A 26,230-nucleotide genomic window follows, 5' to 3' on the forward strand; every position below is an offset into this window, starting at 1 on the left:
TAAGAGCAGGAGGTGCCTCTGCGGTGAGTGAGTGCGCGGACCAGCAGCCGCTGAGTTGGTGTTACGGAATAGGAATGTGTGCAGTATTAACGGGGAGTCGTGATTAGGGAAAGTCTCCATAGAAGTGTCCCGTGGTGGTTTAGGCTCAGTTCTACACTCAAGTATGCAGTGATGTCTCATCAAAAGAAACATGCGCTCTAATAGCTATGTGTATTAGGTGATGCAAGAAATGTCGCTGTTGGTTCTGTCCTTTACTTCAACAGTACTGAAGTTGGAGGAAGAGCTGCCGTAGAACTAGAGTTTGCTAGGAATAGAAGGAATACGCGATGGAGCGAATTCGGTTTCCTAAAAAAAGCCCTGTACCTATGATCTCTGCTATGGGTTAAGCTGGTTCTCAAACTTCAGTAGATTGGGGGACCCCTATTTTGATTATTAACCACATTCCACAGACCCTCATTTTTTCAGTTTCAGAGGGTGGCTGATTTTGAAGGGCCACAAGGCCCTGTCTTCTCAAGTTCGAATCAACCTCACAGTACCTCATGGTTGGAAGGCACTTTGTGCTAGAGGAACAAAGAAACTTTCATACTAATAAAAAATTTAGAGCCAGAGGCTGAGTGAAAACAATTGGGAAGTGACTTGGAAGAATGTTGAGAGCTCAGCACAGAAACTAAAAAAGATCAGTGTCATACAAAAATGACCTGGTATTCAATTGAAAACTGCAATTGGTTGTTATTGTCCATGGGTACAGAGTGGTATTTCTATCACTATGCTGAAATACAGGCCAGAATTAGCTATGCCAGTGTTCCCTCTAAGCTGAGTTAGTGTGAGCTAGCTCACAGTTTTTTAGCCTCCAGCTCAAACATTTTGGTCTTAGATGGCTTCAGAGCAAACTAATTTATTCAGTAGCCAAATCGCTCACTCTCAACTTTAAAGCCAGTAGCTCACAAAGTAGAATTTTTGCTCACAAGACTCCACAGCTTAGAGGGAGCATTGGCTATGACTGCATTACAACTGTACCTCCTTGGAAGGCATTCAATTAATTAGAGTTCTATGGCTGAGCTCTGAAATTTCTGGCAACAAATCAGTGTATTTTCTGGTTAGTGCTGTATGGTGACTGCAGGCTTTATGAGCTTCCACCCTTTAAAAGAGGGGGAAGCCCTCTGCCCCTGGGATGGAGCATCCATGCCCCTTATCAATGCTCCCTCTAAGCTGTGGAGTCTTGTGAGCAAAAATTTTACTTTGTAAGCTACTGGCATTGAAGCTGTGAGCAAGCGATTTGGCTACTGCATAAATTAGTTTGCTCTGGAGCCATCCTTCCTGAGCTAAGACAAAAATGTGTGAGCCAGAGGCTAGAAAACTGTGAGCTAGCTCGCACTAACTCAGCTTAGCGGGAAGGCTGCCCCTTATTCCTAGTTAACTCAGAAGGCTTAATTTTCACGTTGGCCAGATGGTTACCAGAAGGATTCGTACTCTGTCCTTTACAGACATACAGTGGTCCTTGGACCTCAGTTTCACAAATGCTCCTCTAAATAAATAGAAAAGAAGAGAGGCTGCAAAACATCCTTTTGTTCTGTTGGAGTACTTAGAAGCTCAAGGCCCACTTCTGTTATGGTGCTATTATTTCTATTTCATTTTTTCCATATTGAATTTTCTTATGATCTAGTTGATGATGATAAAGATAATTGGTATTTATATAGTATGTTTTGAGAGTACAGAGTGCTTAGCATATTATCTCAGTAGTCTTTACAACCTGTAAAGTAGATGAGGATTTTTACCTTCATTTCACAGATGGATAGGGCGTTTGTTAATAGTACAAATCCAAATAAATATACAGAACTGCCTTGAAGAGATATTTCAGTGGCAAGAAACAGCGTGGGTTTGTAGTACAAATAATACAATAACTGAACCCTTTCAAAAATATGTTTGACATTTCAGGCAATATCTCCATGGCTGCGATTTACTCTGGCATTCACCTGAAGCTGAAAAGCTCAAAGACATCTTGGGAGGACAAACTCAAGTTGGCTCAGTTTGCATGGATTTCTCATCAGTGTTTCCTTCCAAATAAAGAACAAGTAATGGATCCCACCAATTTGGAGGAAAATGTTTTCCCCAAATGTTGTGATATAATGCATGAGTCCTTTAATATGTTTAATTTTGAAAAATATATTCAGGTTGTCAGCATGTTTAAATTCCACTAGGGATAGATGGGTTCAATGCATTTTTGTGAATTAGTAGATTCTGAGGGCTTATTTACAAGGCTGGTGATTCCATTATTTGCCCTCTGATCTTGAGCTGACTGCTTTTACAGTATGTATTTCTGTATTACTCTGCCTGTCTATTGTTGATCGGATTATCTTTGTGTGTAAGTAAGTGGAAAAGGGGGACAGGGATATGCTTACTGACTGCACTTCTTGATTGTTCCTGGCCCCTGTGCACTCAGAGTCCCATCCGCTTAGAGTCTTCTGCATGTACACACCAGTACACTTAGGCTGTGAACATGAGCGGTCCATTCTCCTTCCCTCCCCATTCCACCATCACAAAGTGCTTTTGCAGTGTGTGTGGAACCATTGGTTTAAAAAGAAAGCAACAGACAAAAACTTCACTAAGCACATGAAATTATTTATTTATCATTTTGTATCTTGCTTTTCTCCCCAATGGGGACACAAAGTGGCTGATAAAACAAAGGGAAAAATAAATACCACACAAATAGAATACTTTCGCACACTCTTTTTTCAGACAAATTCAGCCAGACTTTATTCAGCCACTACTAGCCAGCTAGGAGGCTTTTCTCTGTTCCCCCCTCCCCCCACCAGAAAGAGTACTCCAGATTTGGGATGTGACAGGCTTCCTGTCCGCAAATGGGGATACTACTTATTTATTGCACTCATTGCATGCTTTCCCTCCTAAGAGTTGCTTACCTATGCACTTTATCCAGCTCTCAGGGTAGCATATGATTTTCTTCAGTTTATCCTCACAACAGCCTTGAAACAGATCAGGCTGAGAGAAAGTGACTGGCCAAAAGTCATCCAGCAAGTTCCATTACACAGTGAGGTTTAAATTGGGACTTCTCAGTTATAGTCCCAACATTCTGAACTGCTGTGTTTCTCTGGGGATCTCGAACAGCCTCCAATCCAGGCAGTCTGCAGGGAAGGCCAGACCTGTTGAGCTTCAGCAGTAGGGCTGTGTCATATGCTTTCAGACATCTTTTGTTTTGGCTTGGTTCAGACATAACAATGGTTTATTCTAGATATGGTTAGTTTGTGAAAGCAGGATCCAGCTTTTAAGCAGTCACTCAAAACCTTAAAAGACTAAAAAAAATGAAAAACAAAATGTTTCAGAGACTGAAAAAGTGATTGGGGACTCACAAAAGCTCATATCCTACCACAAATTTTGTTAGTCTTTAAGGTGTTACTGGACTCTTCTCTACTGCTGTTTACTCTTTTCTGCTGCTACAGACAAACATGGTTACCCATCTTGATCTGTCTACATGTTCTAAAATGTCATCTTTTTATTTTTTGGAACATAGGTCTTACTGGATTGGGTGAGTCATACACTGGTTTCTTGTTACAACAAGAAACTTGAATTGTCAGATGAAATTATTGAGAAGCTTTGGACATACATGGACAACATTCTTCATAGCAAAAAACTACAGAGTCTTCTCAAGGATGGAAAAACAATCACCCTACGTTTTTCAATTGCACAGGTAATTTAGTTCTTACATGCTTATAGGATTGTATGACTTTGTTCCACAGTTAGGTGAACCATGTGCCACAATGGGCCCATTCAGTCTCTTTGACTATTTCACAGAACCTCTGCCTCTTCTCCTCCCAGTGTCATTTCCTTTGTACTTTTCTCTCCTGATTTCGTTGTCTGTTAGTGCTGACATCTCTGTCTGCCATGGTCCATTATGATATTACAGATGTCCGTGCAGCCAAGTTTACATATAGTGGTTTTGCATACAGTATGTATGTACATGTAAATAATTAGTTATGCAAGGTGTTAGCATGGTGACAAGGGCAGGTACATAAGCGAGATAGCTGCCTGGGGATGGCATGTAATGAGGTTTGATTGGTACTCTAGAGAATACAAAGTGGAGGCCCACGGGAACTTGTGGAAGAGAGGAAGTGCCGTCCCTGCTTTGTTGGCCCTACTGCTCCTGGCTGTATCTTCCTGCCTCCTCTTCATTTCCCCAGCACCTCTGTCTGCTCTCACTTGCTATGTTTCTCGCATCCCCACCATTTCCAAACTCCATTCCCCACGTGCACAATAACGGAGCAGATTTATTATGCTTATTTATTTTATATCCCACTTTTCTTCCTGATGGGAACCCAAAGCAGCTTTTCACATCATTTTCTGCTCCTCCACAATACCTTCATCACAACAATCTTGTGAGGTAGGTTTGGTTGAGAGATTGTGATAGGCCCAGGATCACCCAACAAGCTTCCATGGCAAAGCAGGGATTCAAACCCAGTTGTCCCAGGTCCCACTCCCAACACCGTAACCACCACACCACACCAGCTTTCATGAGCATTTGTAAACATTTGTTTACTTTGGTTTTTTCCCCCTCATCGTTCTTTTTTAACATTTCAGTTTTTTTTCTGTAAACCAGGAGCTTTTGTAGAAACCTATATCCTAATCTGGCTGGACATGTTTCAGAGATTTTTTTAACTGCATGAGAGCCACCCATGACTATTAGAATTGACTTTTATTTGTTTTTGTTCCTCTGAAAAGTATATGGTATATGTCAGTAAGAACCAAACGTAGTAAAATGTTTAAATTTAGATGCCAGCTATTTCCCATCTCAAGATAATGGGGGTAAATAGGCCACAGTTACTCATAGACTGATCCCATGCATGTTTTGTTGTTGTTCAGTCACACAGTTGAGTCCGACCATTGAATTCAGTGCGGCTGAACTTCCAAGTATGTTTGGGATTACAGTTTTTGAATAAGTACATACTTGATTATGTAGTCCTTACCACACAACTAGGAGAATGCTTTCGCACACCCTTTCTCTCAGACATTAAATTAAGATGATGTGCAGGACATTTAGTGCTGTAAATTCTGAAAATGCATTTTTAGGATCTTAGAGCATAAATTATATTATTTAAGGAAAACATTCTTGTTGCACTCTTGCCTAGAGTGCAGAACGTGAGTTCACGATGACACAGTTTGCTATTGGAAAGCCTATTGTATCAGGAAAAAGGGAGGAATGGTTCATTCTCCACAAGTGCCGTACAGTTTTATTTGTACTGGGTATCTGTGCCAGATTTGACTGATCAGAAAGGCTGAATTTCATCACTGCCATCTGCAGGGCATTCCAGATTCTCTGCTGGCTTGCTCTTGGGTTTCTCCACTCATACGAACAGCTGATCTTGCAAAGAGCCACAGTGGATGAGTTGGATAGTCATATTTGATAGCTGAATTATCTGGGGGGGTGTGGTCTTCGCATTGGGTTAGCATAAATAAATCACAGAATTCATGCACAAGTAATGTCAGACAGCTTGCAAAGATCACTGACCTTTTGAGCATAATTCTTGTGTGGAATATTGACCATTAGTAATTCTTTGATTCTTATTTATTCTTTAGGTCATCAACGGAAGGCTTTCTGTTTCTTACACTCAAAAAACCCTGACGGATGTTGGCACAGTACTAAATTGTTGTAGGTCTATTCTTTCCATTTCTCCCCTCACCATAGTTTATACTGCAAAACCTGAACTTCTGGTGGATCTTCTAAGTAAGCTATCCTGGTTAGCATGCCGGCAGTTATCATCAGAAGATGCTGTGTCCTCTCAGTTGTTTGAAGTCCTCCAGTTGACCCTTGGGCAGTACCTTCTGATTCAGAGGCAGCAAGCCAATGCCAATCGTGTATTTGGACAAGTGACCAAATTTTTGCTTCAGCCGTGCCTGCTCTTGAGACATTTACTGACAGCCAGGGTGTGGACACAGGGAGAGGATGGGCATGGGCGTCAGCACCTGAACAGGGAAATCCGGAATGGCATAGAGGCTTTGGTGAAGGCCGGCATTTTCCAACCAGAACTCTTGCCATCTTACAGAGAAGATCTGCTGCCAGAGAACAAATCCCGCAATGTAAAGAAAGGGGCTCTGAAAACTTGCCTCCTTCCATCCAGTACCATCCAGATGGTGCTTGGGGACACTAGCTTTTGTCAGCCAGCTCTTCATGAGAAAGCAGTAGCAAGTTCAGTGCCTCTTCTCTTTAAACTCTTTCTGGAGTCTTACAATAAGGCTGAAGACCACTTGGTTTGTTTTCACATGCTCACCAAGCTTTTTGACTGCCTAAAGGTTGCTCGCTTGCAGGGGGATCTTTGGACTAACCAGCTTTCTCCATCTGAATGGAGTCCAGAGCTCCTTGCAGTGGAGCAGCTTCTGAACTCGGTGCTGAGCAGCAGTATCTATAATGTTGCTGTTGACAGAATTCGACACAAGGAAGTCCAGTTTCACTTCTACCGTCAAGTGGCACAGACACTGGTCAATCATCCACAGGCCACCGTCCCTGCTTGGTTTAGGTGTTTCAGGGCCTTGATCTCACTAAATCATTTGATTGTGGAGCCTGATTTAGATGACTTAGTGGCTTCGGCTTGGATTGATGCGGAGGTTTCCGAGCCACGCACAAAAAAGGCTCAGGAGGCTCTTGTTAGTGCTCTCTTTCAGACTTACGCCAAGTTGCGGCAGTTCCAGAAACTCTTTGAAGAGGTCTTGTCTGTCATCTGCCGCCCTGCTACAGAAGATTTAAGGCTCCCAGTTCTGCCTGCTGGCATCAAGGCCAAGCTCTGTGAGTGCCTCCTAGAACTGCCGCCCAATCAGGTACTGGACGTTCTGTACCTCATTCTGGAGAAATGCCAGACTTCCATTATTCCTGATGTTAGAGGTGATTCTGACATGGCTTTGAAGCTGAAGTCCGTGAGCTCATTGCTTCATTCTGTTCTGTTCAACATGAGGAGTTTGGATGACTCCACCCCACTGCCTGTGGTCCGTCGGACTCAGCATCTGCTGGAGACCATGCAGAGGGGGACAATCCAAACTTTGCTAGATCTTGTGAAGGACTGTCAGGCGGAAGACACAGAGCTGGAGCTTTGGCTTGAGGAAGTCGGAGACTCTGTTCTCCTGCTTGCTTGCACCTGGGTTGCAACGGATACTCTGTTTGGTTCAAATTGCAGCAAGTATGTCTCCCCATTAGGCAAAGCGGCCCTTACTGTTGCCGATTCCACTGTGAGTCTCTCAGACTTCTCAGCTGTTCTCCCTGGTTTTGATGCACAGTATTGGGAGAAGATAACTAAGCTTCTAAGCTGTTCCCGCTCAGGTAGTAGGTACTGTACAGAATGGCTGATGCTCCAGAAGATGAAGAGAATGTTGATGTACTCCAGCTGCCCTACAGAGGCCCTGCGTCAGACTATGCAGCATGCGGCAGCTTTTATCCTTCACTCTGGGAAGTCTTGCATGACTGCAGTTGAGCCTGAGCCGTGGGATGGCAATGCAGGTGCCATAAATAGCTCCACTTACCCAACTGCTCACTGGCACCTTGTTGTTTCAAATCTTCCGGTGCTGATTCCCTACCTGTCTGTGAATGATACACTCTACGTTGCAGATGTGCTTCTGAAGACACTATTGGTGAACCAGATGCAGGCTGCTTCCTCTGATGCTGACGATTCTTTCATCTCAGTTGAAAAGGTGTCTAAAGATTTCCTGCACAGCCCACTTCTTCCGGAAATGAGGATGCTGCACACCTCTTTCATAAGCCACATAGTTCAGCATTGTGCTAATGTGCTGTACCCTACGGTTCAGGACATTGCCAGTCAGCCTCTTCGACAGCTGTCTGCAGAAGGTATTCCATGGTGTGAAGCTGGCTTTTCCTCCTCGGTTACCAGAGAGACGCCTAAAGGTGAACCATCTGTGTGCTGGACAGTAATGGAGGAAGTTGCACAGAGTATACTGTCATTGGTGAAAGTGAGATCTCTTGTTACTTTAGAAAAAGAGCATATCAAAATGCTTTTGGATTTGCTAGAGATCGTTTCCGTATTGAATCTGGACAGCCTCTTTCCCACAGACCACGCTCGGCTGTTCCTTTCACTCTTGTCTTTGACTGTCAATACCAGAGCTAATGTTGCCAGTAGTGAGGCCTGCTCTTTGAAATTCCTGGCAGCCTGCTTCCACCTGCTAGCACGTCTACAGACTGGCAGAAATGTCAGCTCCTCCTTTAAGGTCTTGCATGCCAGTGATGCTCTTGAAGCTGTCCTCACCTCTGTGTTTGTGGTCTGCCAGACTTTCGTCAGTGCTTTGACAGCTGCTCCTTGGGAGGAATTCCTTCATGGGATCCAAGTCTTCTTGGAACACTATCTCCAGATAGTTCTTGAAAGGCGGCTGAGTGTGAAACTGAACATGGAAAAGTTCACGTCTTTCCTAGCGACTTGCCAGCCACACGGAGGCAGCAGTGAACTCACCGAGCACTGGAACCCAGCTGCGGATCAGCTTCTGTTAGTGGCACTAACTGCCCAGTGTCACGTTCTGACTTTGCACGTCCAAAAGCAGAGTGGAAACTGGAAGGCTGCAGAAACATTGCTCATTCTGCTCAAACAGGCCATGCTCCAGACAGGAGCAACCATCCAAATTTTGCTTAGAAACAGTACCAAAGGCCAGCCATTGCCTTTAGCATTTATTCCGTGTGTCACAACCCTTCTGAAAGCAGACTCATCTTGTACCCAGCCCGTGTGCCTTGTGACTGGGGAGGACGAGCAAAAGAGGCCTCAAGAATCAAGCAGACACCAGCAGCTTTCTCACAGGGATTTATACCAAAGATTTTATACTCAGATATTGAGCGAACTGGACTTGGCAGGTGGCAGTGTCCAGTTCCTTAGCTCCGCATTGCATTTCTTAGCTGTCTTCTGCTCCATGCCTAAGTTGCTTCCTGTGCAAGAAACTTCTGTTGCTGTATTCCATTCCGTAAAGAAACTGCTTTCAGGTAAGCCATCATTCTCCTCCCCTTCCCTGTGTTAAATGTGAAGACACAGTGGCAGACTAAAACTGTTTAAGGAGTCTGCCTAGGAATTGTAGAAGGGATGACAAATGTATCTCTGCTTTTAAATCTGGTAATGTTGGCACAGAAGGTTATTACAAAAATACTGCTTAGTGTGGACAAGACTGGCTTATCATAACAACATCTTTTCTGTGGAAGGTTTCTTGGCACTTATTCCACTAACCAGGCTGCCTAAAAAAACCAAATCAACAACACTTTTTTTAAATTAAAAAAGCAAGTTTCTCTTTCCCTTATGGTTGTGGGCAGAATTGAAAAATATGTTTGGTTTCTGCTTAATAGTTAATAACTAGAGGAAATATGGATCAGTCTTCATCAGACAGGTGGTGGTACTTCATCACAGCTTGTCTTCTAGTGTTCCCCCAGGGTACTGAAGTCATGTGTCTTTATATACATCTCTCTCCTCACTAATGAGGGCCAGCCCTCCTCCTCTGCTTTAACATAACTGGGGCAAAATTTAGCAGATTTAATTCAAAAAGGTTTAAAAAATCCAAATAAATAGTATAATCCAAACTAAGTAAAATATATGGGTCTGTTTCACCATATTCATACCTGTTGTGCAGTTTGACACATTTCAGTCGAATCTCAGCTTTGGAACTAGAGATGGTTCCCATTTCTTTCAAACATGGCTGGTGGCTATTAAACCTTGGTCCATTAGGCAACACTTAGATGACTGCAATTTGGTCTTGTCGGTAGCTGAGCTCTGGAGAAATCATTTGGCTGCTAGGAGACCACCCTGTGTTGCTTCCTGCTCTTCTGTGAGAACGTGTGGGCAATTAGGATGTTCTCTCCTGTTTCCCTCTCACCCTTCCCCTGTCCCAGAATACACTTCAACCCAAGGCGCGAGTAGAGCTAAGCCACAGGGGTGCCTGCAAGGCAGTAGCAGCAGGTCTCGCTTGTTGTCAGTCGCTATCATTATAGCATTGTGGAGAGTGGACAGCCCAGAGTTTCTCTTGCTTTCAGCGAATGGTACCGTCTGTACCGTATCGAGCAAGGAAAATGTAGTGACTGGAATCATGAAAGATTTCTGTTCAGCGTTCCTGTGGCAAGAAAAACTGGTCTTTCTGTTCTTCTCAACATTAGACCTTTGGGGAAGAAAAAGTCTGTTAATATGTAGGTGGTTATGCTGTATGGAGAAAACTTGCGTGTGTGATAAGATACAGAAAATTATTGATTACTACTGTAGTTCCTTTCTGTATTGTTGGTGATGGGAAGGGGGAGGGGGTGAGGTGCCCTGTGCTTGGAAAGCATTAACATCCATCCAGATCTGTTTGCTATGATTCTTAAAATGTAGGAGCACCTAGCAGTGTTCCAGGGACCTAAACTGCTCAGATGACGGCTTTCTCTTGAACCGTTGCAGGTCCTGGAGTCACACCTCAAGTGATTCAAAGCATAGAAATGCAGCTGGCAGAGTTGATTGCCCAGCTGGTGAAGAACTGCACCAATGACAACTTTAGTGCCATACTGAGGCTGGTGCTTGAGGGACTGGACATTTGCAATGCTTGGAAACAAAATACCAAGGTAATACCTTTCTGATTTGTAACCTCTTATGTGAATTGGCAGAAGAGCTAGATTGGAGTCCAGTAGCTGTTTAGAAACCAAAAACATTTCTGAGGTATGAGCTTTCAAGAGTCCTTCGTCAGATATGTGAATCAGTGACTGTCTCCTCTACACCCCAGGGTATGGATTTTTTCCAGGTATTTGGGAGGAGACATCAGAATGTGTAGCTTTGATATTTACAGATGTGATTTTTTAAATGAAGATATGAAGCTGTCTTTTAAGGACTTGAGCAGTCACAGCCTTGCTATCTTTTAAGGACTTGAGCAGTCTCAGCCTTGCTACCTGAAGTCCTTTTTTTGTGTTGGCGATGTTGGGGATTAATCATGGGAGCCTTCCATGTGCAAAGCAAGTGCCCTACCCATAAAGCTTGTGGCTCTTCCCCAAAGTACTCAAGTGGGGAATTGACTCATGGTGTATCCAAGTGTTCTGTTCTAACTGGTACCCATATTGAGGTGACCAGAAACGTTGGCCTTTGCCTCTTCAGAGGCTCCAATTCAGAATCTTTGGAATATGGGCCAGTGTAGGGCAAGGAGGCCTGGCACTTCTGCGCATTCCTCTTTTGTTTGTTTTAAATCATCGGATCAAACAAAAAGCTCACTGGAAGACCTAGGGCCGAGCATTCTCTCTCAGCCTAACCAATCTGACAGGATTGTTGTGGGGACAAAACAGGAGGCAGCAGACTTGAGCTCTTCAGAGAATGAGTGGGATTTTAAAAAACCAGACAAATAATGAACCAAATGTTAGTGTAGGTGTAATTCCATAGAGTATCTCTTGCTGCTTGTTGAGGCAAAAACTCTTCTGATGACGGTCATGTTTTTCTTAAAGACACGTGACATTAAAAGGTTTCGAAAAGGATGCTGTTATCACACAAACTAGCCTAGTACAATGAGTCTTGGTTACACTATAGATGATTATTTATGCTGGCTAGATTGAATGCTATTCCATCAGGGAAGCTATCAGGAGGGTGTTTAAAATAAGATTCTTGGTCACAGTGAAGAGCTTTTGTTTTTTGTAGCCCCCAGAGGGGATTTTTTTATTATTTTTTTTTCAAACTACAAAAACTATCACAGACTAGCTTCATTACATCAAGTCTTCACTTCATTTAGATCAATATAAACTGAGACATTTAAGTACTTTTTCCTTTTCATTAACTCTTAAAACTTAACTGTCTAAGAACAGTACCCCCCAGTCATCCCCAGTCATCCCCATTCACAGTTCACAAAGGCACAATTCAGAGTCTTTCAGCCTTTACTTCTCTTTTCCTCGTCTCTTCCGCAGCTTATAAGGACTTTCTGGGGCAGCTGCCCTTGCTCCGTCAGAGAGTCCTCTCCGGAAGAACCCGAGTCCAGCTCGCCACTAGACTTGCTGTCCTCTTCTTTTCCCCCGTCCTCTGGTCTTCCCAGCTGAACCCTTAGAAATTTTTGGGCTTTCAGAACAGAGTCAATCTTTTCTTTTTTATCCTTAAACTTGAAAGTAATGCATTCTGGAAATAGCCATTTATATCCAATTGAGTTTGTCTGAAGGAAAAGCACAAGCTCTTTGTACTTCTTTCTCCGTTGTCTTGCTTCAAATGGAATATCCTTTAGCGTTCTGATAGTATTTCCCCCCACTTTCAGTGGTACTCCAGAAACCGCTTTCAGGATTGCATCCCTCACATGCCTTCTCAAGAATCTTATAACAATTTCCCCAGGCAAATTATTTTTCTTTATATAGCCTGAATATGATCGATAGACCACATCCATATCGCTCAGCAATGCTTCTGCCTTCATTTCTGTCACTGGGGCTAGCAATTCACTCATAACTTCTTTAAGATTCTCTCCTGATTTTTCCGCCCTGGAAGCGAAGAATCATATTAGCCTTTTCCATTTGCACTTGTAACAGTTGGTCTTCCATGGAGATTTGTTTTCTTTCCAGCTTTTGCACTTTCTTCTTCACCTTCTGTGTAGTTGCAGCCACTTCCTTTACCTTCTCAGTATCTTGCTTCATTATTTGCAGCATATCATTTATCTGAGTTTGTTGAGCAGTAATACTTTGAGTTACTACAGACATCTGTTCCTTGAAGTTATTCAGCTGTTCCAGCAGAGGACGAATATACTCTGCTATAGCCTTAGCCACCTCACTGGTAGCTTCCGGTTTTGGGCTCTCTAAGCCTTTCGCTTTCAAAAGTTTTTCTCTGTCCTCCTTTCCCGCCATCTTTACCGTTTGTTTACTTTCACAATTTTTTTACAAGTCTCTGAATGTGCACTTGACCGCTTAGATTCGCTTTGGTAAGTACTTCTCAACAGTTTTCTTCGTGTTTTCTTCCGCTCCCCCCCTCAGTCGCTCAAAAATTCATGTGCTTGGGAGGCGTCCCTCCCCCACTTGCCTTTTTCCCATTCAGTGGGGTGGGGAGCTAGCTTTTTCCCTTTAAAAACGCTTTAAAGCTGACTCACGTTCATAATTGGTCATTCGACCTTGCTTTCAGCTTCATTTCTGATGCTCGTTCTCCCACGCTTGCCCCGGTCAGCGTCACTAAATCTCTCACAGCACGGAGAACCGTCAGAACGAAGAGGTGCCTCAATTCTCCGGCATTCAGCCCTCGAAGAGGCAACCTCTTAGAAGTTCCATGGCCAGAGTCCCTTCCCCGGGTCTCTGGGGGTGTAAGCGAACCTGCGCACCCCCTCCTTCGGCTGGAGCGCAGCTTCACCCCCGGGAGGTCCGTCTGCTAGCGTGCCACCATAAACCGGAAGTCCAGCGAAGAGCTTTATTAGTAAGTGTTTCCCATTGTATAGAAAACCTATTTTTGATCAGGATTCTGTCACGGAAATGGGTAAAAGAAATGTCTGACTCAAAAGCATATCTATTTGCAACGCTGTGTATAAAGAAAAGCTTCTAACACAGGTCTTGTACTGTCTTTTCCCTTTCTAGTTCCCTCTTGTATCATTGCATGGATTGGGGGGGGGATCAGAAGCATATCTATTTGCAACACTGTGTATAAAGTAAAGATTTTAAGACAGGCCTTGTGCTGTCTTGTATCATTTTTGAACCAACCAAATATTAGGCGTAGACCAATAACTGTCAGCCTTTAGTGTGAGGAAAGCAGGAGGCAATAGGAAATACTGCAGAACAACTTTATGTTAGTAGTAGCGGAGTCAAAGGTAATGGGCTTCAACCAAAAGGAAATCAAGAGGGCCCAAGCCTGCATCTTTGGTATACTTACTTAGACGAAAGTATGATGATCTTATTTGTCTGTGAATACATAGATCAATTAGCTTCTCTGATTCTATACCTGCATCAAATAAGTGTCAGAATTAATGACATAACCAGATTATCTGTCCCCCTCACAATTTATAATGCATCCCCTACTACTGAACAGTATCTTTTTTCAATTATTGTATTGTTTTGTTTTCTGCAGCAAGTACTGTCAGCTGTTACTCTAGTTAAACTGCTACTTGGCTGCCCTTTAAATGGAGAGAAAGAGAAAGCTTTCTGGCTTTCAAGCCCACAGTTAATCACTGCTTTAGTCGTAAGTATTACTGCAATCTAGGCTGTAGTGATTTTTGAGCCTTCCCATGCTATTGAAAAGACGTGTGTGGCAGCCATGTTTCATTCTTTGTGCAAGTGTGACGTGCCTGCCCACACATCCCACTTCAGTCTCGGTGATTGTGATATCCAGTCACCATGGAGCTACTGGTGCTGTTGATTCTGTTTGCCTCGCACATATGCACTATTTTGTAAGTTATTTTATCACATGAAGAGGGTAGTCATGTTGCTCTGTGCAATGTTTTGTTTAAATGATGTTGGATTTGCACCCAATGCTAGTGCTGCAAAGTGGGAGAGCACACAGCCACTTAAGATTTTAAAAACTGAAATTGATAAGCGGTTCCAGTAGAGAAGGATAGCTTTGCTGCTTCGGGGTTCTGTTTGAAAGTCAAATTGGGTGAACCTTCTTGCACTGTGTTTTCACTATGAAGGAGCACATAGCCACCAGTGGCAAAAAACAAAAGTGCAAAATATTTTTTTAAATAGTGTGAGGTATGGGAGCTGAATCACTTTCCCACATCACAAACGATACTCAGCAGCAGGGGTCATTTCCTGCAGGAGCGGAGCTCCGGCAGTAAAGAGCCCAGGGGGTGGGCACATGCAACAAGCCCCACCCTCTGCTCCCAGCAGCCCTCAGTCAGAGCACGAAGCAGCCAGGTAAGCTGCAGAGCCCCTCCCCCGGCCCCCCAGTCCAAAACAGTCCAGTGGCACCTTTAAGACCAAGTTTTATTCAGGTAAAAGCTCTCCCTCCTCTGAGAGGACAGATATGCACGTTCCCCCCCCAACAATAGCTAGCAATCTAAAACAGTCCAGTGGAGCCTGAGCAGTGGGTGTTGCCTTCTGACACACTTCCAGTGATGCCAGGGGGTGTGGCATATGCAAATAAGTTATGCTAATGAGCTCCTGCACCTCTTTTTCTACAAAATGACCCCTGCTCAGCAGTAGGAATGAGCACAAACCGGTTCACGAACTAATATTCGGCCGAAATTTGGGCCAGTTCAGAGTTCACAAACCAAACATTTCCCCAAACATTTCCTGGAGTTGTGCCCAGTGCAGTTCAGCTGACAGCTGAGTGGCACAGGGTCCACTGTTTTTGGGTTTGTGCAATCACAATAGCAATAGATACATTTTCTGCAAAGTGTTGCAATTTCTTAGGTATCGATTGTAGTGCATGTGTTTTGGGGGGGGGAATGCAGTATCGTTGTAGTAGATGTGCAGCCGTAAGATGTCTGCAGAGTTCTAGCCTCTTGTCCGACTGTCTGTCTTTGTGTAGCCTAATATATAACGTTTAACAGAGTCATACCTGGGATACGTTGTTAAACACATAGGTCTGCTGAATTAATTACCTTGAAGTGTGTTGGATATGCATTTACTGGTATTACTGCATTTATACAGCATATGTTTTTGGTAGCCCTGTTTTCATTGTTTGGTATCATGGACACAGTCCTTCCCCCCCCCCTGACTCTTTCTTCTGGTTTAGATGCAAGCCAAAGAGGCTTCTGAAGACCACGCAATGGTCCCCACCCTCCTTGTCCTCATACTGGAGACCGCAGCAGTCCTCCTGAGGCAAGGAGAAGGGATTCTCTCCAACCCTCATCATGTCACCCTCATATTCAACATTCTCCTGACTGTCCCCCTTGACCATTTAAAACCAGAGGACTATTACAGCATCTTCTTGGGAATTCATGAAGTTCTTTTTTCCATTTTACAGTGCCACCCTAAGGTAAATGAATGGACAGTTCTTTCTCTTCGTTCTCGCATTTAAGTCAAGGGGTCCCCAAAAGTCAGCAACTGTGCCAGTAGGTAGCAGGAATTTGTATCTCTTCATATACCATAGTTCAGACTTAGATCCCATGCTTTGTTTGTCATGGGCACCCAAGGATTGATCACCAGCAAAGAAATGTTTATGTCTCTGATGTTGTGCTTTAATTAATGGAGCTCTTAAAGCTGGGGCTGTGCATCGTGCTTTTAAAAATTACACACTTGTTATGTAGAAAAGAGCAAGAGTCCAGTAGCACCTTAAAAACTAACAAAATATGTGGCAGGGTATGAACTTTTGTGAGTCACTGCTCGCTTCTTCACGAAAGTCACTCACAAAAGCTCATATCCTGCCACATATCTTGGCCGGCTGTAGATTCTAGACTTCCCACATTTCCTTCCCCTGCTTTGGCTTGGCACTCACTTGGGTTCTGCGCCTGTTGCTTTTTATGGAGACCTTCTGGAAGAGTGATAATAGGAGTAATAAATATTTATTCTGGAAGTCTTTGAACGGTATTTGAATATGTTATTTTTAGATCTGCATTTTGAATCCAACTCTATATAGGTTTTAGATTTTGACATTTTAAAATTTGATTTGTGTTTTATCGTAGACAGCTTTATGCATTTTTAAAATGGGTATAAATTTCCTAACGGAAAAATAATCTGACAAATGTTTTGAAAGATTCTGAACTTGTAAATTCGGTGTTTGGGGTATTGCACCAGATTTACTTGAACATTCATATATCTAGTCTTGTACGTGTCAAAATGCTGCAGTGTCATATTTAATTGCTTTAATTAATTTAATTTAATTAATTTAATAGGTGATGCTAAAAGCTGCTCCATCTTTCCTGTGCAGTTTCCATAAATTGGTGGTTTCTGTTATGCATGCGGGAAGACAGAAAGGAGATGGAGGTCTGAGATTTATTGCTTTGTTTCCTTTTCTTAGCCTATATAAAATATGTTTGCATAATGGGGGCAAATTATATGTAGCAGAATTTCTTTAGTCATGTTGTCGCTTATTGAATTTGTGATTATGGAAATCTGAAAGGGGCAGTTTTACCACCAAAGGCCAACTACTGCAACATCCTGTCCATTTCTCCCCCCTCCCCACAACTACACACACGCAAATATTTACACAGAGGCTTGTTCTTTCCACCTGTTCCTCACAGAAGCCTCAGTTTAGATGATTTGCAACGTGTGACTTACAGGGGCAGCTGCCCTTAGAAGTGCATATCGAAGGAGGATGCAGCCAGGGTAGCCTCAGCGACAGGGCAACTTTGGCAGTTGGCCACAGGAAGGCTCAAAAGCCATGGAGGTAGCAGGCAAGCCTGAACAAGGGACTAATGGCTCTCTGGGCCCAGTTGTTTTCAGACAGGATGTGGCTGTGGAGAGCAGGAGCTGGCTAAGTAGCGGCTCAGAGAGAAGAGGAGGGGTAGAGCTTAGCACAGGGACCTAGGTGTATGGGAGAAGAGGGAGAGGGAACAGGGGAAAGGAAGCCAGCCAGGAGGAGGAAGAAGCTGAAGAGAGGGAGAAGAGTGGAGATTCCCAGATGCAGAGGCAGGTTAGAGTGCTGTAGTTCTTCTCCCTTGTAATGAATTGTAACCCTGGGGTGGGTGGAGCTAAACTATGCCTTCAGGTGCTTGGACTAACCAATTTCTAATAAGTGGCCAGCACAAGAAAGCAGTGATTGGGCTGGTGATCTCAAGAACCTCGGGTATGATGTTCCCCAAGGGCACCACAGACCCTTGTGACTTGGATTTATCTGTAGTGTATGATACACAGACAGGAGTGGCCAAAATCTCCTGTTGTTTTCCTAACCAGAATGTGGTTTGATTGCAAGTTGCCATACAGGGATTCGCCACTCGTTGTGACATTTCCTGGGTTTTTTTACAGTTCCAGTTAGTCCTTCGTTAAATATGAAAGGAGAGTTACACTTTCCCCCTCTGTCTGTAATTAATGGAGCTGAGGTTTGCTTTGTGCAGATCACAAAAACCTTGAGGTGGCACAGCTTCAGTCTTTGAATGTGATATGCAGAAATCTTTTTATAGTAAAGGATCACTCATTTCTTTGATGACTGCATTTAAATCTTTGGGATTTATATTTTCCCACTTTGTCATTCAATTGTCAGATTGCAAAACAGTGCTGTGGTTGGATAAATTTGGTTTGTTGTGTTTGCAAGCGAAAAAAATCCCAATATATGTGTATATATGTTAGAATCTCATTTTTTTTAACTCCTTTTTCTTAGGGATGACTGATGAATTGGAAGTGATACTTAAATGTGCCCAGTTGGTAGAACGGATGTATAGTTACATCGCTGCGAAAACAGAAGATTTCACTGTTTTTTCTGCCTTCATTGTGGGCCAGTATGTAACTGAACTGCAGAAGGTAATTAACAGCTATTTATTCTAAAGATATATTGAACTATAGGAAACATAAACAATATTTGCTGCCAATTGTGTGGATGTTAGGATTTGTACGCCTGTATCTGCCACACCACAGAGACACCCAGTTCTGTGTTTGTTGGGCTGCAACTATGACTACTTGAAAACAAGTTTGAAATCAATAGGACTTATAATCAGAGTGTAAGTATGCAGGATATACAGCTTACTTCCAATGATGATAGAATTTGGGGGAGTTTGGTATCATTCAGCAAAACTCCTAATACATTTCCTTTGTAGGTTTTCTCATTCATTATTCTCCTTTGCTTATCTTTCCTACTGGAATTTAGACATCTTTCTTTTCCTGCCAAAACCAGTTGCCTCTCCATTTTTGATAGTGATACAGAATCTTCTCCCATAAACAAAATGGTTGTATGTGGTTGATCAGTATGTGTTAATGAATCAAACATTTAAAAACATTGTTTAAAGTGGTGGGAAATCTGCATACAGGCCCGGCACTTTCATAAAGCAAAGTAAGGCAGTTGCCTAAGGGCGTGAATGTAGAAGGGCACCACACTGGCCTGCCACTCCACCCCCTTCCCCCTCTCATCAAAAGCCCTGCTCTGGTCTTTGGCCCTTGGCCTGCTGTCATGCTGAGGCCATCGATGCGACGCCATTGGCACCCTTTCCTCACTTGGTACTGTGAGGTGGGAGAGGCGGCCAGCCACATCCATCGAGCGCATGAGGCGGGATATGCGCATGCGCAAGGGGGCGCAGTGTGCGGGCCTGGTAGGGGCCACCTAGTCGAGTGCCATTCGGGGCTTCCTCCTTCCTCACGCTCTCCTTCCCCTGCGGGCGAGCTGGGGGTGCTGCGAGCGGAGCAAGGCTGGTCCTCTGCCTCCTTTCCTTCCTCCCTCCTCGGCCTCTACTCCCTCCCCTGCCGGCTGGGCTGGGAAGAGCCGAGTGCCACAGCTCTCCCGCTCTCCCCTCAGTGCCAGCCAAGCCAGCCCGCCACCCCCACCTCCCGCCCTGCTGCCACCGCAGCATGTTGGGCTGATCGGTGCGGCCCGAGACCTGCAGTTGCGCCGCCTGGGTAGGCCCCGCAGCGGCCCCAATGCCAGCAGCGTCCCCCTGGCCGAGTTGTGGCTGGCCGGGCACCACCAGTTTGAGAAGCTGGAGTTGCGCGGGAAGCTGCGTGCTGGTGCCCTCTATGAACTGCGCCTCACCTTCGACGGCCTTCTGAATGTTGACGGCAGCTTTCACGGGCTTTTCAGCAGTGCCTACAAGGACCAGGGCGAGCGAAGGTAAGGGCGAGCCGGGCACCAGGTGAATGCCGCTCCCTGCTTGGATGCGCACTTCCCCCTTCTCCGGGAAAAGTAGGTGGGCTCCGGGCAGAGCGAGAGAGCGGCCAACGAGGTGCCTGGTCCTTTGGCTGCCTGACAGGCAGGACCTAAGTACCTCACCCTTAGGTCTTTGCTCCGGGCCTTTTAGTGCCTTGGCTCTCGGGGAGGAGGAGCGCAGATAAACTAAGGTGCATATGAGATCCATCTATTGCCACGTGTCTAAGGCATGCTCCTGTTGGGCCTTCATTGGCCGTAGTTTACATTCTTCATCTTGTGCTGGTCTCCCAGGCAGAGAGATTGTTGTAGCTTGCTAGGAGACAAGGAACGCGCACAGACAAAATTCCCATTGAAGCACTTTTTGCATCTCCTTACTCGCTCCTGGTATGAACAATGTTTGAGTCCAGTGGCACCTTTAAGACCAACAAAATTTATTCAAGGTATATGCTTTTGTGCAAGCACACTTCTTCAGGTATCTGTAACATGCAAAGTATTCTCTACACATTTAGGGCCAGACTGCATTTTTGGTGCAGTTATTTTGGAACCAAACATTATAGTGTTTACCCAGGTCCTAATCTGATACAGGTCTCCAATTAAAAAGGAAAATAAGACACAGAGAGAGAATCTTAAAAGAAGCAATCCTTATTCCCCTAGCAATATACAAGGCTAGAAAGATGTAACATTAGAGAAGCATGTAGGTATTTATGTCCTGGGCTTGGAGATGAAGGAAGCGTGGAACAACATTCAGCTTTATACAAGAAGGGGAGCTCTACTCTGCCTTGCACTGATCAATCGTTAGCCCTTGCTGGAAACAAGAATCTTCTGATAGTATCCATACAGAATTGTATAATTGTACCAATTCCACCTTAAGTTGTTCTTAAAGGTAAAGGTTTCCCTTGCTCGAAAGCCAGTCGAGTCCGACTCTAGGGTTGCAGTGCTCATCTCCATTTCAAAGCATGACTAATACATCCTTTTGGACTCAGCAAGTAAATAAGAAAAGAGTTCTACCCTCACACTGCAATGCAACAACAATCCGCAATTACAGAAGATAAAACTCTGGGAATTCAAGGAGGAGGAAAAAAGGGAGGGAATCAGCCAACAGTTTAGAAAGCTCGGAAGTCTCTTCTGTTCGAGGACTACTCCCTAGTTTCGCTTTCAACATTTTTTCTTTCTCCGGTTTCTTCCCCGCCATCTTTTTGGATTTGTTTACTTTTCCAAAAAGTTGCTAAAGTCTCTACTTGCCCAAACGCGTATCTGCACTCTGGTAAGTCTCTTAAAACAGATTTAGATGCTTGTTTTTCTGCTCCCCCTCTTTTTTGCGTGTTTTGTTTGCACGTTTGGGGGGATCCCCTCCCCCGCTCGCTTTCCCGGCACTCTTTAAGGGGGGCAGCTTTCTTTTAAATCTTCATGCTCGCTTCAACCTGACTCACAGTTCGTTGTTGGCCAACTGGCCTTGCTCGTCATCGGTTATTTCGCCCGATCTCCAACGCTTGTCCCGGTCAGCAGCACTCGTACCATTCGGTCACTCAGCGGCAGGACCTTTGGGGCAGAGGAGCGCCTCAATTCTCCGGCTTCTCGCCATCGAAGAGGTTGCCCCTCAAAAGCCCCCTGGCTGGGAGCCTTTTACCAAGGCTCGAGGGGGGTCGCGACCCGTCAGACACCTTCCCACACGCTGGTGTGCAGTTTGCATCCCCGGAGCGACCGGGAGATGCGTCTGCCTGCGTGTCGCCATAAACTGGAAGTCCAAAGTCCTCCCAATCTTGTGCTGAAACCTGAACTCCCTGCAAACCAGGATTCTAAGCCACATCCTTGATTATGATCCCAGTTTTCCAGAAGAAGCTGCAGTTTGTGCAGACATTCACATTTCGGACTCATAAGAAATTGGAAGTGATGGTTGTTCTGCTAGCTAGCTATAAAACCTGATCCCACTATAATAGTAATAGTTATGATAATTCTTAAACTTATTAGTTCTTATATTAACTGTGTGGGTACAAAGAAAAAAGTTTTAAATACTTCATCTTTATTGATAAGCAGAGGAGTTTGAATTCATACTTATATAATTACCAACGTTCTCCCTCAGTGTAACCTATTTCGCAGGGTTAGTGTGAGGATAAAACAGAGGTGGGAGAATGACATATGCCTCCATGAGCTTCTTGGAGGAAGAAAAGAATAAAAATATTGAATGGGGACAGATTTCTTACTCTCCTTCCCCACTCAAGTTTGCACCACAGAGCAAAATACTATACCTGATGCTGTTTTTTAGCTCTGATCAGGCCCGTAGCCAGGATTTTTTTCGTCAGGGGACATTCAAATTTCTTAGAGGGCAGCTAACCTAATTAAGGTTGATTAAATTAAAATTAATATAGAGTGTGGTCACACGTGCCAGATAACACGGGGGGGGGGGGGGAGGCTATTTGCCCTGATTTAAATGTATTAATTTGACCTGCCACTGTTCGATTTGACACAGCGGCGGGTGAATTGGGTTTTTCCCTTTGTGGCGTGTTTCTGGCGTGCTGCAACGAGGGATCACTGACGCAATGGGAGCGTGCCGGAGCGATCACACGGGGAAGTCCGTCTGCGGCCCGCCGCAAACATGTTTGATAATGCACTCTCCCTGGTATTTTTTAACTCTGCTTCTTCGGCGGTGCAAAATGGGTTGGCGACAGGTGCGGGACGCTTGCCAGATGTTCCCGTGTGATCGGGACCCCAATCACCTTTAATTTAATTGATGACACGGTCTGTCCTGGGCGGGGACAGAGAGAGTAGGAGAGAGGGATAGGAAAGAAAAAGAGATCAAAGGGCTTCTTCTTCTCACCTTTATGCTCCCATTGCCAGCCACACCAGACGGGGCTCAGCCCACACTGGCCCGGCACCACTATCTTTCAGGCCCCTCAAAATAACACACATGGGCCCCAGCCGAGCAGTGAGACAAGCTCTTCCCAGTTCACCCCGTGCACAATGCCAGGGAGAGAAAAGAGAGTGAGAAGTTCCATAACTTCAATTGATGTCACCCCACCCCTGTGCCAGATCCTAGGGACAGAGGAAGAAGAAGAGAACACTTCACTGTTGAGGTGGTGGCAGCAGTAGCAGCAGCAGGGGAAGCAAAAGCTCACCCTCCCCCCCAAAAAAAGATACCCTGATGCTTCTGGCTCAGCCATGCCCGGCACCCGAAAGTGCCCAGTGCAGTCGGCAGCACTTTCCCTCTTCTAGTTGCCCTAAGTCAGTTAAGAGCCACCGCCAGTCCTCCCTCTTCTCCTCCCTAGCAGCAAGCGGAGGAGGCAGCTGTGGGTCCCTCACCCAGCTGTCCCTTCTTCATCTTCAGTCCATGCCTGCGGGCTTCCTGGAGAAGGCAGCAGTTACAGCATGGAGAGCCGGCTGCTTGCTTGCCCGCTGGCTGGCGCAACTTCAAAATATTTCAATATATTTTTTTAAAAAGGTTTCTGGCATGGCTATTTGTGGGGTGCGGCTTATAATTAAGGGTTGGGCCCCGGAAATGCTCCACCATAGCTACAGGCCTGGCTCTGATGATCTTCGATTATTGCATTTATAGAGAGCAAGTTTGCAGCACTCCTGGGGTAAAACATGAATGCAGAGGAACTGGAAAATATATTTATTTGTTTGTTATTTATACCCCACCCCCTTCCCCAAGGGGACCCAGAGTGGCTTACATCAGTTTTTTGTCTTCCATTGTGTCCTCACAACAACCCCGTGAGATAGGCTTGGCTGAGACTGTGACTGGCCCAAGGTCAACCAGCAGGTTTCCATGGCACAAGTGGGAATTCAAACCTGGATCTCCAAGATACTAGTCCAATACTCCAGCCACTATGGTTTGATGGCTCTCATCCCTTTGTGGACTTTGTGAAAGTGTCAGCTTCTGAACTATGGCCACTTAACCAATGTCTGGTTGAACAGCCATAGTTCATGAGCTGACACTTCCACTCTGCATTCCCTCCAGTCCAACCAAGGCCTTCATTTCTATGGGCCTTTATACACAGATGCAGCTGTATCCCACTGGCCTCTCTGTTAGCTTTGTTTTTGTTTTTATTCATTAAAACACATACCCTGCCTTTCCTTGTCGTTCAGGGCAGCATACAGTAATAGTTAAAATCATTTCCCAGTTAAAACCAGAACAAAATAGCAAACCCTAAATCTCTTCCTCCTCCTCCCTCTTAAAATGTGCCTGCTATTTAAATGCCCTCAAAAGCCCTGGCGAACAAGGAAGCCTTGCAGCACCTCCTGAAGACCTTCAAGAAGAGGACACGGCACCCCCTTCCTTCCTTTCAGGGAACCCATTCCATTATGGGGAAAGGCCCAGGCTCTGGTCAGTGCCAGGTGGGCCACCTAAACAGTGGTGAGATAGCCAGTTGTTTATTACAGTTGCAGAGGATGGGTTTTCTGCATCACAAAACTTGTCTTTCGTACAGAGTTCTTTCCTTTAGCAGTAATGAAGAAAAGCCACACAACCCATGTCTGTTCCCATGCAAGCAAATTAGGTGACTCTAGTAGCCTGCATCATACTCTTGCCAGACTCCTTGTGGCATTCCCTGGATGCTGTTGGCAGACTCAACCATGTCAGAAACCATTTATTTATTTATTTGTATCAGGCTGTCTTGCTGTTACTTTTTGTTGTGGTGTTTCAAGTGTTGATGAGAGGAAACTCATCTTCAGAATAGTCTGTAAGGTGGAGAATTGAGGCCAGCAGAAAGCTGTTAGAGCCCCATTAAATAGGATGCCTATAAAAATTTGCCTGTTTTCTTAGTGATGATAAATTTCAGAGCTTTGATGGTACACGTTGATCATTTTATTCTTTTTATGGCAGCTGTCACTTCTCCACCTCTGCGGCATTATTTGCATTGTCAGAGCAAGCAAAATTACCCTGCATTAGGAAGGAGTTTATTACTTGCCTGAGGAAAAGAGGGAAAAACCTGCATTTTAATGATAGCCTCTAGATTAGTTTCTGTTATTCCAGCAATTTAGAATGACAGGTCTGGCAGCTTGAAGCTAATTAGGGCTTTCGGCACAGAGCAAGAAGGTTTCCGTTGCAAAAATAACACAACCTCCTCCAGAGGGTAGTCTTGGCCCATCAGAGGCTGCTGGGGCTGATGTTCTGTTGCAGAGACTGTGCCAGTTGTGGCTGAAGGAAACAGCCGGTGCTCAGGTGGAGAAGATCTTACTTCTAGCTTTGCTTGGGGCTTTGATGATTACTGGGCTTAGGTTTTCTGGTTTAAGAGGATAATGGATAATGAATGCATATCTTGCCTGTGGAGACAGAAAGGTGTGTGTGTGTAGCGCTTTTACAGCTGAATAAACTTTGTTAAAGCCAAGTTGGTTCTATAAAAGTTAATGTCTTGTCTACTTGTGTGTCTTGTATTTTGAAGTGGAACATGTTCTTTCTTCGGGTTACATTGAAACCAGCCCATTATGTGGCCTCAGAATTTATGGCATGTAGATGTGCTGATGACTGAGTGTCAGTCTTGGCTGATCTGTGATCGTAAGCAGTAACAGTGCTAATAAGTCATTTTGTGTTTACTCTAGGTGACCTTGCACCCAGCTGTAAAGAAACATCTAACTGAAGGAATTTATCAGATTCTTGATCTTTGCATTGAACGTGATATCAAGTTCCTAAATGCATCTCTACCGATGGGAGTCCGGGAAGTCTTGAAGGAACTGTACAGTGACTACACTCATTACCACAAAACTCTAAAACAGGGGGATGAAAAGTATAAAGCCTGAGGAATCCTTCTTATTGTTTCAGAATCTCGTGGAAGACCCTCTTTCAGGGCAATGGGCACCCGCTATTCTAAATGGTTTCTGTACTGTTTGACAGCACTTGAGACGTGTTCATCTCAGTGACTTTCCCTGTGCATAGAGAACACTGGCAAACTATACACTTCTCAAGACTGATAACAAAATCTTTATTTTTCCCCCTCTAGAAAGGGATATACACTATTTGTACAGTTACATTTTTTACCCTCAAGACACCTGTTTGTAAGACATAATGCCGGAATTTTCAAGAGACATTGCGTTTCTTAATGTTACTGCAAAAAAATAATAATCATTTGAAACGTTTTGTTAGAAGTTGATTTTGTGGGGGGTTTTTTACATTCAGGCTAGAGAACTTCTGTGGTCAGCATTGTTAAAATGTCATTAACTGATTGTTAAAGCTAAGAGTTCTTTTTTAAAAAGAATGTGAATGCTGTTTCTTGTCTGTACTAAATGCTAACTCCAGTAAAATATCATCATAGATTTTTTTATATCGGAGTGTACATACACTTAAGTACTGGTCTGGAATGAGTAGCAGGTGCCTTCTGATGACCAGGTAGCTGCTCAAATGTCCCCATGTTCTTCTGAAAGCAGACCTTTCCAGGTGAGGCACCCAGCAGAGTTTTGTGGCGGCTGAGACTTCCTTTGCCTTAAAGGGCAGCTGATGGAAACAGGACGGTTGGGGAAAGAATGGAACAAGGTACTTAATCATCATCTGAATTATGAATTTGATAATTTTTGTTTTGCCCTTCTTCCAAGGAACCTAGAACCCATTCCTGTCTTCACAACAGCCTGGCTTAAGGTAGTTTTATATGAGAGACAAAGTAGCTTCAGGGACAAAAGGCTGCCCAAATTCAAGGCTG

At 44.4% G+C, this 26,230-nt stretch overlaps 1 protein-coding gene across 1 annotated transcript; it reads left to right on the forward strand.

The window, feature by feature from the left end:
* Positions 1-13: 13 nt before the first annotated feature.
* Positions 14-26,131, forward strand: URB2 (URB2 ribosome biogenesis 2 homolog (S. cerevisiae)). The gene is made up of 10 exons (XM_015421438.1): positions 14-23; positions 1,936-2,072; positions 3,527-3,703; positions 5,587-8,974; positions 10,407-10,567; positions 14,001-14,111; positions 15,609-15,851; positions 16,708-16,798; positions 18,132-18,271; positions 25,140-26,131. Exons 2-10 carry the CDS (start codon positions 1,947-1,949, stop codon positions 25,335-25,337), a joined length of 4,635 nt encoding a protein of 1,544 aa, XP_015276924.1. The 5' UTR covers positions 14-23; positions 1,936-1,946; the 3' UTR covers positions 25,338-26,131.
* The last annotated feature ends 99 nt before the right edge of the window (positions 26,132-26,230 follow it).

The sequence above is a fragment of the Gekko japonicus genome, unplaced genomic scaffold, assembly GCF_001447785.1.
Source record: "Gekko japonicus isolate JY-2015 unplaced genomic scaffold, Gekko_japonicus_V1.1 scaffold851, whole genome shotgun sequence".
NCBI lineage: Eukaryota > Metazoa > Chordata > Lepidosauria > Squamata > Gekkonidae > Gekko > Gekko japonicus.